The sequence below is a fragment of the Patiria miniata genome, unplaced genomic scaffold (assembly GCF_015706575.1).
Source record: "Patiria miniata isolate m_02_andy unplaced genomic scaffold, ASM1570657v1 HiC_scaffold_23, whole genome shotgun sequence".
Lineage (NCBI taxonomy): Eukaryota > Metazoa > Echinodermata > Asteroidea > Valvatida > Asterinidae > Patiria > Patiria miniata.
In genome coordinates this window covers 7,904,040-7,916,356 of record NW_024037062.1, presented here as the reverse complement: position 1 = coordinate 7,916,356, position 12,317 = coordinate 7,904,040, and the positions used below count along the sequence as shown (strand labels likewise).

Genomic DNA, 12,317 nt, shown 5'->3' with positions numbered 1-12,317 from the left:
TACACCATGGTTTTTAGAGTGTAACCATGGTAATATGTTGATTTGAACCAAATATAATAATGCAGCTTTTTTTGGCCAATTGTGTGCTTGTGAATATACATTAAGTAGCCAAAAATTAATTCCCCATTAATCAAATGGTAAATTAAAAATAAATATATACATGCCACATCAATCCTTTGCTTTGTACATTCCATAATTTCTGTGCACACTTTCAATGGATAGTTTTCCTGTAGTTTTCTGTAGTGTTTTTTTTTTCTGTACAAATTTGTTACATAATAGACAAATCCTTGTGGCTACCGTTATCATAATTCTAATAATAATAGAGAAATTTATAAAGTGCAAACAATCGCAGAAAAATCCACCTCACGGCGCTTAAACAAAGAATATGTATTATTTAAGTTAAAAAACACTCACCGGGCCCCCTTCGATGGAGACACCATTGTGCAATAGCTAGCACAATGCTTCCGCCATTAAAGAGGGCCTTCATGATGGAATTGTTAGCGTGCCCAGATTGGTGTATTAATAAAAAAAAATGTAAAACGTTATAGAAGGTACACAGTGGTTTTTTTTTATGCTCTGGCAGGGACAATGTCACTTCGTGGTCGGTCAGTCGGTCGGTCTGTCCCCAGAAAAGTCACCAAAAACGAGACCCCTACGTTTCCCACAAGATATAACTACAACATTTTAATTTTCAAAAAAAAATATATAAATAAATAAATAACTTAAATACATAACAAAAATTGTTTGTAATCAATTCGTAAAGTTGTTTATCAAATTTTGTAAATGAAGGCAAAATATGTGCAGTAATGTTTTAGTCGTGGTATACAGCGCGTTATGGGCCTTATTCAGGAGTTGGCAATTTTTGTCGAGTTCCCTGAATGTATGTCATTAATTGTTAACTGTGTAATGGGATGGCGCCAGACTGTTTATGCAGGCACAAGTGCAGCCTTATTATTGTACTGTCGTTTTTTGTTAAATATGGCTTTAAACATTAAGGAATGTTTAATTACAAATTTTAAATCATTCATTGAAGCAGACTGGAATTTATTATGAATGAAATTGCTTTCAATTCTCTTTGCAAGTTAAGAAAAAAAGTAAGATTTTACCTAACTTTCAATCCAATATGGCCGACTCGTGAATAAGGCCCATAGCACGCTTTACATGTATGTTATGGAAAACCTAGGGGGTTTTATTGTCAATTTTGGGGACAGCGTGATTATTGCGTGGAGGGACGGCGGCCCGCGGCTTGCGTCATATCATAATCTCCGGCCAACGTTTTCGCGTTACGCGAGACTTGAATGCAAGATTGCCAGAGCTTATTGTGCACTCGCACTTGTCTTTAAAACATATCAGTTTGGTGTTATGCGCTGACAGAGAAACTGCCTTTTAAGAAATATTTAGAAATATACATTCGACTCTCGTTAGTACAAACTCTGTCAATACAACATTCTGGTTATAACAAACATAAACCCTTGGTCCCGACTGTTCATTTATGCGCACAATGAATGGGACTGATGTTCCTGATATAACAAACAATTTCGCTAGGTCCTAACGAGTTTGTTATAACGAGACTCGACTGTATTTAGAAATACTATAGTATGGAGTAAGTTTATTGCTTTTATTGGACATAATGGCACAACACATGTACTTAATCTCCAGTCGGTCATACTAATAAGCGTCAACACAGCATCAACACCTCCAAAATGCATTCAAATTGACAAAACAAGTGTTCCAACCGTATAGTATGGGCAAAAATAAAATGTTGGCTCAAAATCAGTTGGTCAAACGTCTGAACATTGCAATTTTAAGTTCAAGAAAATTGGCTCTCAGTGCAGCTCCGAAATCCGCCGCCAAGTTGCTTCAGGGGCAGCGCAGACGATACCATTACGCAAAAGGAGTGATAGCTTTATACAATAATCAACAGAGGGCGAAGGTTACGTGTGAATCCGCATACGACATGATAATTTCATTACCTGCACACCCATATCTGAAATGGTGTAGTCCAAGCAAGGCAAGATAGCGGACGACAGTGCTTTTAGACTAGAGATCAATTTTTCGCGTGAAAAAAACTCCATTTTTGTAAACGAAATGTAACCTCTGACCCACCGAAAATCTCTTTAAGTCTAAACTTTACAGTTCTATGCCTTTTTTTTTGTCAATTTAGAATGTGTTTTGGCAGTGTTGACGGTGTGTTGACGCTTCTGTCATGTGTTGACGCTTCTATCGTGATGACGCTTATTAGCACGACCCTCACCAGTAGACAATACTTGTACAGAATGTCTCAAACAAAATGTAGCAGTCGAACATTTTTTTCTGAGGAAAGTAAATCGGGTTTTTGTTTGTTCAAACAATGATTACCATGAGATGAAAGAGTGTTTCTTTACCTTTGACAGGATTTTTGTTCCGTGTGATTTGGACCCGAGTTTAAAAGTTACGGCAAAGCTTGTAAAGACTGTCCAAATCTGTGTAGGCTACTTTCATCACCTTCTTGGTACTGTATGTGTGTGCCTTTCGTTAGATATCAAGTAGCCCAACTTGGAATTCAAGAAATTTCATTTAATTAGCTGTATCTCTGGATTGGGGTGTCCAAATGAGATGGGATAAAGACCATTGTGTAGAGTATTTACTACACCTTTAGACTTTTGCAAAAAAGAGGGTGGTAGTATTTAGATCATTTATGGATTGACTGCTACATTATTTTTTTGAGGCGCCCTGTACTAACTAAGTAGGCCTACACAGAGTAGTTGAACAATATGTTTCTTTATAAGTCAAGTAGCAATATTTTAATGTCAACAAATACACGGATATTGAATAAAACATTGTCAAATAGTAAACTATTGTCACTGTATACAAACTGAATTTGTAATCTGCTGGAGATTTATTTAATTTCCGCTGTTTCTAAAACAGGAACATGTGTAGGCCTACATGGGTTCTTCTATAAATTTAGGGTCCATAGTGTGACATATTTAAAGCTCTGGCACTGAGGAGCTTCTACAAAAGTACAAGTCACTTTGGTGTCGGTCGGTCGGTCCCGAACAAAATTGACCCAAAATAAAATTGACCTAAAAAAATAAATGCTGTCGTACGTTCATCCGGGAAGCGATATTTTTTATTACACAACTATCTGGGGTACCTGTGCACTTTCCTATGGGCATTTTTATTATAACGTTTTCAAGATAAAACTTTTGACTTGTTGAAAAAAAAGAGAGCAAAACCTGGAAGAGACAGAGCAGGGAATCGAACTCGGGACCTCTGATTGCTAGCCAGCCTGCATATCCACTAGGCAACGGTGGTGCTCAATTGGACTTTGCAATTAATTAATTATAATTATACTTTCGCACATGTGGAGAGAGTATACGCGCGCGCGTAGGTAAAAGGCTACAGGATTGTAGGACGCCGCTATGCGGCGCTCTACAATCCTATAACCTTGATTCAAGTCGCCTGAAAAATGGGTACCCTGTACTATTGTGTAAATAAAATATTGGCGACCCGGCCTTTAAAAATGCCATGATGTCAGTATCCGGCAATATTAAATTGGTAAAATGCCCCTTGCCGAACCGAACGCGTATTTTTTTTTCCTAGGAGGGTTAGGGGCAATGTCATGAATAATTCAGTTTTTCCTTTGAATCATTGCATGACTTAGGTTCTCGTTCTATTTTCCCCTTAATTTAAAATTATCTCAGTGATAAATTTGGAGAAGAAAAATAGCTGATGCAAATGAGCAGCGACGACGTGGATTCGAACCAGGGATCTTTGTTTCCATAGCTCATCTCGCTATCCACTAGGCTACTGTGTGGTAGCTCGACGACAACCGTTCTTTAAAATGCTTTAATGTATTGTAACTAGTTGAGTAACTAACAACAATGCTGTTGATGTCATTGTCCGTTTCATGGATAAACATGAATTATTCATGACATTGCCCCTATAACCCTCCTAGGAATAAAAATTACGCAACCCGCGCCCGATCCTGAACCGAGTGAGGGCGCACTATATCAGCACTAGAAATTTCAAGTTTCATCTTGATCGTATATAAGCAAATCTGAATACCTCGATCTTAATCCTCGATCTCTACTTGTATTCATGGTCAGGGTTTTACTTTAGCGGTAGCCCGCTAGCCAAATGCTAGTCAAAACAGTGGCGGGCGAGTAAAACTATTCCTTAAGTAGCCCGGCTGGCGAGTCAAACATTTTGGGCTACGGCAAAGATGAAAGGACAGGAAGAAATAAATCATTGAATTCAGAAAGCCAACCTGTATCAATTTGTGTATCATTTTATTAACTGTTTAGGGTTAAATTATTGGATATGTTTAGTGAAAACACTGACAAGATTGCATCAGGATACCCGTTTTACACGTATGCACATTGTTGCTTTTTAGACACTTTTTATACAAAAGAAAAGCATGCAGGCTAGTGTATCATTTTATTAACTGTTTATGGTTAAATTATTGGATATGTTTTATTAAAAACACTGACAAGACTGCATCAGGATACCCGTTTTACATGTATGCACATTGTTGCTTTTTAGACACTTTTTATACAAAAGAAAAGCATGCGGGCTAGTGAAAATGCCCTCGGGCTAGTTGAAGAATCTGTTTCAGTAGCCCAGCTGGCTAGTGAAAAAAAAGTTAAGGTCGATCCCTGTCTATGGTGGCGTAAATATAAGGGCCCCCCCCCCCCCCCCAAGTTTCTGGTTTCTGGTATGGAGCTTGCCCAAAAGTGGTGCTGCGACGCGGGTTCTTTTTTCCCCTCCAACTTTTTTTTCTTCAAATGTCGGCTGACATTGCAGATGACGCTTCGATCCTCTTAAAACTATCAAAAACATCCTTCAGGGTGGAGCTTGAGTTGACCTCAGTCAGGCCATAAGGCTTGAGAATTCTGCACCCACTTACGGTTTCACCGACACGATTCTTTGGGAAATTTGGATAGTTAAGACAAAAATCAGAGACAACAGTAACGTCAGACCATACAGCGCTAGCGACATCGTGCATTAGCCACTGATCTCATGAACTGCCAGGCTGGTCATTAGTCTGCTCCCTTATATATTGCGCTAATTAAAAAGCGTTTACAGGTTCCAGATACACGACCATCGCTCCCTCAGTCTGGCTTACAACACCGTCTGCAAATGGTGCCCGACTAAATAAATTTAGTGCAAAATATATGGGAGCCCAGAGAGGCCACATAAGCTTATACTCCATCGCAACCCCATCTAAAAACACGTTAAAAATCTGCAGCAGCAGGATTCCAATCAAACCAGTGAGTTTGGCGGTTTTAAGACATCATCTCACATTGAAAATGTTTTGTTTTTAGTTTTGCCGACGCGCATGGCTACGGCGACGCTCGCGAAGACCAGAAACCGAAGACTTTTAAATTTTTGGCCTAATCTGATATTTTTGTTTTGGTCGTTAGTTGAAACAAAGACGACGCATGGCGGTCATCAATGTTCATGTTCCATGGATTTATGGTCACAGACGTGAAGTCAGTTCAGATATTTTATGTTGATCAAAAGTCACATCAAGTGTCGCGTTTTTTTTTTTTTATTTCTCCTTTCTCTCACTCTCATGTGTCTTTTTCCGGTCGAGGTGAAGAGATCAATATGCGCACAGACAAGCTCTTAATCTCAGTAAATCCGGATGAATAATAGTCGACATTCATTACACGTTATCAATTCATGACACGTAATCAAGAGAGGTGTCTATGCTGCCCTCTGGTGATCCTCAAGACTTCAAGTCAAGAATGCCAACTCTCGATGGCATTTACGTTAGTCTTGGCCCAAGACGCTAGTGATCGATAGTGGACGGTGCATAGTGCGCCCTCTAATGGCACAGCTTTTAGACCAGCAGGCCTTCTCGCACTAGTCTATGTATATGGTCTATCATAATGCCAGCTGATTCGTTGATCAATTATGCAAATAACCGCCTCTTGACCTCTAGATTTTGACCAATCAGCGGGCGCTTCCTATATCGGATCTTGGTCATTCACCCGTTGTCGCGTCATAGACATGGATAAAAAAAAAAAAACACAAAGCTCACGCGCTCTGTATTATGTTACACGGTACGCGCCAAACTGTCTCTGTTTTATAGATCTATGCTCGGCCGTTGTTGTATTACAAAACACTGCATTCGAATCGACCAATCAAACAGTAAGTCCTGATTTGGGAATGAAATGACGTCACGATTTAGTAAAGTCGACTCCGATTGGCTGAGGCGCAGGATCGCATAAATCTGCATGCTTAGATATATCAGACGTTAGACATGAGACTGGGCTCTACAGATAACAGGTGATACTCAGACTAACTCACACTATAAACGTCTTAGCCATTTCGTTCCAGCGGTTTAACTTTTTCTTTATTTTCTCCCTAGGCTTTCCTAGGGAACCGATCAGCGATCGAGAAAAGGTTCAATGGCTCGCCGCGCCCAACGGTTGTAAAAACTTACCCTACCTGCGTGCGGTACGTGATCCAAGGGCGGATCCAGGGGGGGGGGGCAAAGGGGGCCATGGCCCCCCCCCCCAAAACGAAACCAATTTTTTTTTTTTTATGTGACATCGCAATAAAGGCAGGCAATGAGTACACCACCATCTTTTCCTCAAAAAAACATTGGTTAAAGTGGTCAGAAATTGCCTCAGATCGCACCACAGAGCATCTAGAATCCAAAATTTTTTCGGGGCCCTTAAGCGGGCCCCGAACCCCACGCCGTAATTTTTTTCGACCCACTTTTTGGGGGACCAAAATTTTTTTTGGCCCCCCAAAAAATTGTGTTCTGGATCCGCCCTTGACGTGATCAAGCATTATCGCTTTCCTAGGGAACCAATTAGCGATCGAGAAAATAGGTTAAATGGCTCACCCGACGGTTGTAAACATACGCGCTTATACGTGCTTGATCATGATCAAGAATGGAGCTATAAAAAGGAACCATGTTTGTTCGAACATATACAGACGGTCATAATTACATAAAATGGCCCCGCCCCCATTGCTACGAAATGACCAAGACGTTGGTGGGAGTAAGTAAAAATCCAATTATGCAAGGGCGCTACACATCAATGCAACTATCGCTCTTGATCACTGACGTCTAGGGCCAAGACTACATCTACGTCGGCGTTTTTGGTCCCTCCAAATCCTATACATTTCCGTGGGCCGAAGTTTGTGAGCGCTTATCAGCTGCCGGAATCGACAATACGAGTATTCCTGGCGCTGACATGTAAAATAATAGTTATTCCTCCGCTGAACTTTCAAAGATTTCAGGCAAATAGCCACAAAGACATCCTCGAGGTGTAGGTACCTCGTTTGCAAAGACTCTTCGTAAATCTTCCCGGTCAGTTCCCCAGAGATCACGTATCCCGCTCCAGAGAGATACGGCAGGTACACGCGTCCAGGATACAGTTCCTTTGACATGTACCACTTGTGCCCGGGGTCCCGAAAGGGCGCTGCATTGGGGTACAGACGCCCCACAGCGTAGTTTGTTGACGGTGATCTAGTCAGGTGCTTGACAAGGTTGTCGTAGCTGACGTAAGAGTCGTCGTCTGTCTTCATGACGTAGGAGGCGTGGGGGCAGTGCGTGCTGGCCCACTTCATAGCCATGATGGTCTTGAGCGTCAGGTTATTGTAGGTGTCTTGGAAATCTTCCTGGAGGAGATCATGGTGTTTGTTGGACTCCTTCTCCACCCGCTGCTGAAGATAGGCGTACTGGTTTTGAGCCAACAGGAACAGGGTGACGACCTTCTTTCCCTTGATCTCTCGTGGGCTTCCCCAGGTCTCACGAATCGCCTTTCGCTGTTGTGTGTGCAAGTGAACGGTGAAGATAAGGACTAACAAGAACACTTCCTCGGGGGTTCCTGCGGCATCGTAGCATGCCTGAGGTTCGTCCATGCGGAGTTTGTACTCGTGAGGATTGATGATCTGCCTGGAATCATCTCGTTGGTTTGAACTTGTCTCAGTAGGCTTCATGGTCAAATTTCGTATCACCATAATTGGGTAAGTGTGCTTCGTGGGAAAAGTAAAGATCAAAAGCCAACAGGTGGCCATTACCACAATCACAAATATTAGGTATAATTTTGATGGATTCATTGTGAAATGTTGAAGTTACTCGGTAGCCAAAATCAGACCTCAGGCAGATAGTTCCGGTGCGAAAAGTGACCCTTTTGGTGTCCAGGTAACGTGAAGGCCCATTTCGATGATCAGTGGTCCCACTTCATGCAAGATGTTCTTTTGCTGCTCACTGAGCGCCTCTTTCACATCTGGTGTAGTATATGCGCCGGTAGAAGCTGGACAGAATTGACCGCGAGAGGGCGCCGGTGTAGAACGAGTGTCGAAGGTTGAACTTGAGACACAAACGGTTAGTCACCGACGGTAACAGTGATGCGCCTTTAAGTAAGAGTCAGGAATCACACACTGTTAGGGACGAAGTCAAAAAGAGTCAGTTATATGTAGCTGAATATTGCAACTCCTACTTAATTGACACTAAATAAGTACAGGTTGTCCCACAAAACACATAACAGTCGAAAACCAATTAATAAAGGTATATTGCATACGGGTTTTGGAATATTTTCAAATCACCTGTTAAAGTCAGATAACCTACCATAATCTACCATACAAACTTTATTTCATTCAAATCGATGCGTGGAACAAACGCTCAGCTTCATCGAACCCAATGGTTGAAAATCGTCTTTTGCCACTTTCCTTGAAAGTGAGAAAGCGGAGTTAGAGAAAAACATAAAGGATTTATTTCCTTTGTTCAAGAGTGACGTGTGACTTATTCTACCCGCTTCGATCTGTAAACTTGATAAATAAAAAAGTGCCCCAAGTGGTTTTTCAAGTCCCATATTGTGATTGCTGTATCTTTTGAACAAAATACCCTCATGAAACTAACTAAAAAATATTTGGAAGACCAATTATTCTACTCAGCAATACATTAGACACGATTTTGAATACTCCCCCACTTTTCTGAAAACATGCCCGATTCGACTGTTAGGTTTTTTTGGTAGGACAACCTGTATATAAGTGTATATTGCCGAATTTAGGTTAATTTCTCAAACATAATGAGGAACTGTCTATGCAAGCATCGTTGCGGAAGCTTTGAATCTAGCTCAATCAAAAAAAATGAGTTGAAATTTATGAAAGAATCCAGCGAACAACGCCCCCCTCTGATGAAGCTAATGTGTAGATTTTTAACTTAAAAAAAAACGACCAAAAAATCTACCAAGTTGACGTTTTTGGCGATTCACCTTCCCAGTAGAAGTTCCAAAGTTCGTAAATGCAATTCAATGTCCGTGGCAGAGTTTAGAGCTCAGTGAGCATAAACCTGAAAATGTGCTCTTCAAATGTAATACATCCACCATGTAGTGGCGAACGATCGAGATTACAGACTAGGAGTTTGGGATCATGTCTCTGAATCATTAATTATCATCATGGTTAATAGGCTCTGTCACAGACATTAAACTTCCTTTCATCATACTGGAATTGCCCATAATTTTAAAATATGTAATGGCATTCTTCTCTTTCAGAGACATTTATCTCAAGTTCCAATCGTCAGCGACACATCGAAGAAACGACCAAGTGGACTTGAGTGTGCGCTACGCGCGCGTATTTTACAGAACCGAATGATTTTCGTTTTCACGAAGTAACTCTAATTCGTTTTTACCAAGCAACACTCATCTTTCATTCACAAGTTTGAATTTTTTTTAATTAAAATTGTATGTAATTCATTTCTACAAGAATACTGATTAATAACATTCCTGTCAAAAGTTTTTATCCAAATAATATTTCCGTAACCCTCGTGGTTAATGGCACTGATTCGTGGTCTGTGGGTAAAGCTGCAGGTTGTGGGTTCGAGTCCTGGCGGGGTCATGGTTCGTGTGACCTTGGGCAAGGCACTTTGTCACTCATTGCTTCTCTCCACCCAGGAGTAAATGGGTACCTGTGATGGCAGAGATGGTTATTGCGATTGAATCAGCTTCCTTGCGCCTAACAGGCTGCATCGAGCTGTATACTCCCAAGGGAGCTGAGATGGTATTTGGAATGTTTCATGTGCCCAATGAGCAGGGGTAATAACGATGTAGCGCCTTGAGCACCCGTCCTGGTGGATACGTGCGCTCTATAAATATCCACTATTATTACTATTATTAGTAACAGTGTTGTAACTTTGTGAAAACGAAAATCGTTCGCGCCACTGTCTGATGTGCGCGTGGGTTACAGCCCGATAGTCCGAACGTTCGATAGTCCGAAGGTTCTTTAGTCCGAAGGGTCATTAGTCCGAAGGTTCGTTAGTCCGAAGGTTCAATAGTACGAAGGTTCGATACTCCGAATAGACGATAGGGTTCGATAGTCCGAATCGACAATAAGGTTCGATAGTCCGAATAGATGATAAGGTTCGATAGTCCGAATTTACGATAGGGTTCGATGGTCTGAATTGAAAATAAGGTTCGATAGTACGAATTAAGAATAAGGTTCGATAGCCCGAATGGGCAATACAGTTCATCGGTCTGACACTTCGGACTATTGGACCTTACTGTCGATTGGGACTATCGGACCTTATAGTCGATTCGGACTATCGGACCTTATTGTCGTTTCGGACTATCGGACCTTATAGTCTTTTCGGACTATCGAACCTTATTGTCAATTCGGAATAATGAACCTTCGGACTATTGAACCTTATTTTCGTTTTGGACTACTGAACCTTCGGACAGATTAACCTTATTCAGGCGCGGATCCGGGGGGGGGGGGGGGTTTCAACCCCCCCCAGCTCTGTCAAAAAAAAATTTCCACATACAAATTCCACAAAAATCAGTCGAACCCCCCCCCCCCCCCCCCCCCCCCCCCCGCTGTGACACCCAAAAAAAGGTATACTGGTATAATGTTTGCCTGTTCAAAATACGGTAGACCATTTTGTAATCTAGTGTTAATAATCATCGAATTTGAACAGCGCCCCCTATTGAAATATGTTACCAGCCCCCCCCCCTCCCCGTTTTTGATTTTACGGAGGCCAAGTGTCCAGAGAAAAACAACCTGTGTACATTTTCAGATTTTTTTGCTGATGACCCCCCCCCCTGCGAAAATTCCTGGATCCGCCCCTGTTATTCTAAATTCGGACTATCGAACCTTCGGATAAATAAACCTTCGGACTAATGAACCTTCGGATTAATGAACCTTCGGACTATTGCTTCAAATGTTCGGATTGACGAATCCTATTTTCATTTTCGGACTAACGAACCCCCTCTTATGTAAATTTTGTGCATTCGGACTATCGAACCTTCGGACTAAAGGACCTTCGGACTATCGGGCGGTGCCCGTGCGCGTGCACACTTGAGTGTTACTTCGTGAAATCAACACTTGTCATTAAGCGGTTTTCGAAGTAACACTGAAGTGGACTTGGCGTTACTTCGTGGTGTCGGTGACAAAATATTAAACTATATGACCGTGTCATTGATTGGTATCTATTGTGACCGAATCATTTGACCACGGACGGTGATATTAAACACATGCGTCCATGCGGACGTTGCTGTAGCCGCTTCCATAGGTGCATGTAAAATTGCAAGCCACGTACGGCTATGTCCATGTAATTCGGACAAGTCCAATCGCCGCAAAAATGTTATCCAGCTTTAAGTTGTTGTACATGACGTCGGGGGTTATCCCGCAGGTAGTTGAAAACTGAAACAGTAATGCTAATTACCTGTACGTCCGTTTCGCTAGGAAAGGTGACCCGTTCAGTTGGTCCACTTCGACAGTTGTGAAAATACTGCTTGCAACGACCAGCAATACAAATGCAAAAATAGATACACGCTCCGAAAATGTAACAAATTTACGTCCATCATAATAATATGGGACGCGGGTCGATATCCAGGCAACACATTTTGGTGGGATCGTATCGATCGTACAGGTCCATTTCAATACATGCCATTGTTAGATAGAACTTCCGGATCACACGATAGCAAATTGGGTGAGCGTGGAAAGGTCCTACAGGTGTTAAAACAAAGCTCTACGCACGCAAATCGGCCGGACGGAGTGAAACCACCTGTTTCATCAAAAATGAAAAGAAACCAATTGAGTATTGCGCGCCCTTTACAGGGTTGTTCAAAATAAAGGAAATTCACTTTTGACAGCAGTTTTCACCTATTTTTTAACAACAATTTGGTGTTCATTCAGTATCCAAAAACCTTTTTGATCATAACTTGGTTTAAATACTTTGGGTTAAATGCAAATGATCATAATAATATGCTTTTAATGTTAATATCCAGAGAAAGGTCATTGAAAGCACATCAGAATTTTTGATTATGGTTTGATTACAGAAACAGAGAGAGAATTTATACAACCATGTGAAAATATGG

General features: G+C 41.4%; 1 protein-coding gene across 1 annotated transcript; it reads right to left on the bottom strand.

Annotated features, from left to right (window-relative positions):
- Positions 1–7,056: 7,056 nt before the first annotated feature.
- Positions 7,057–7,959, bottom strand: LOC119731433 (beta-1,3-galactosyltransferase 1-like). The gene has a single exon (XM_038204603.1). It carries the CDS (start codon positions 7,939–7,941, stop codon positions 7,057–7,059), a length of 885 nt encoding a protein of 294 aa, XP_038060531.1. The 5' UTR covers positions 7,942–7,959.
- Between the last annotated feature and the right edge of the window lie 4,358 nt (positions 7,960–12,317).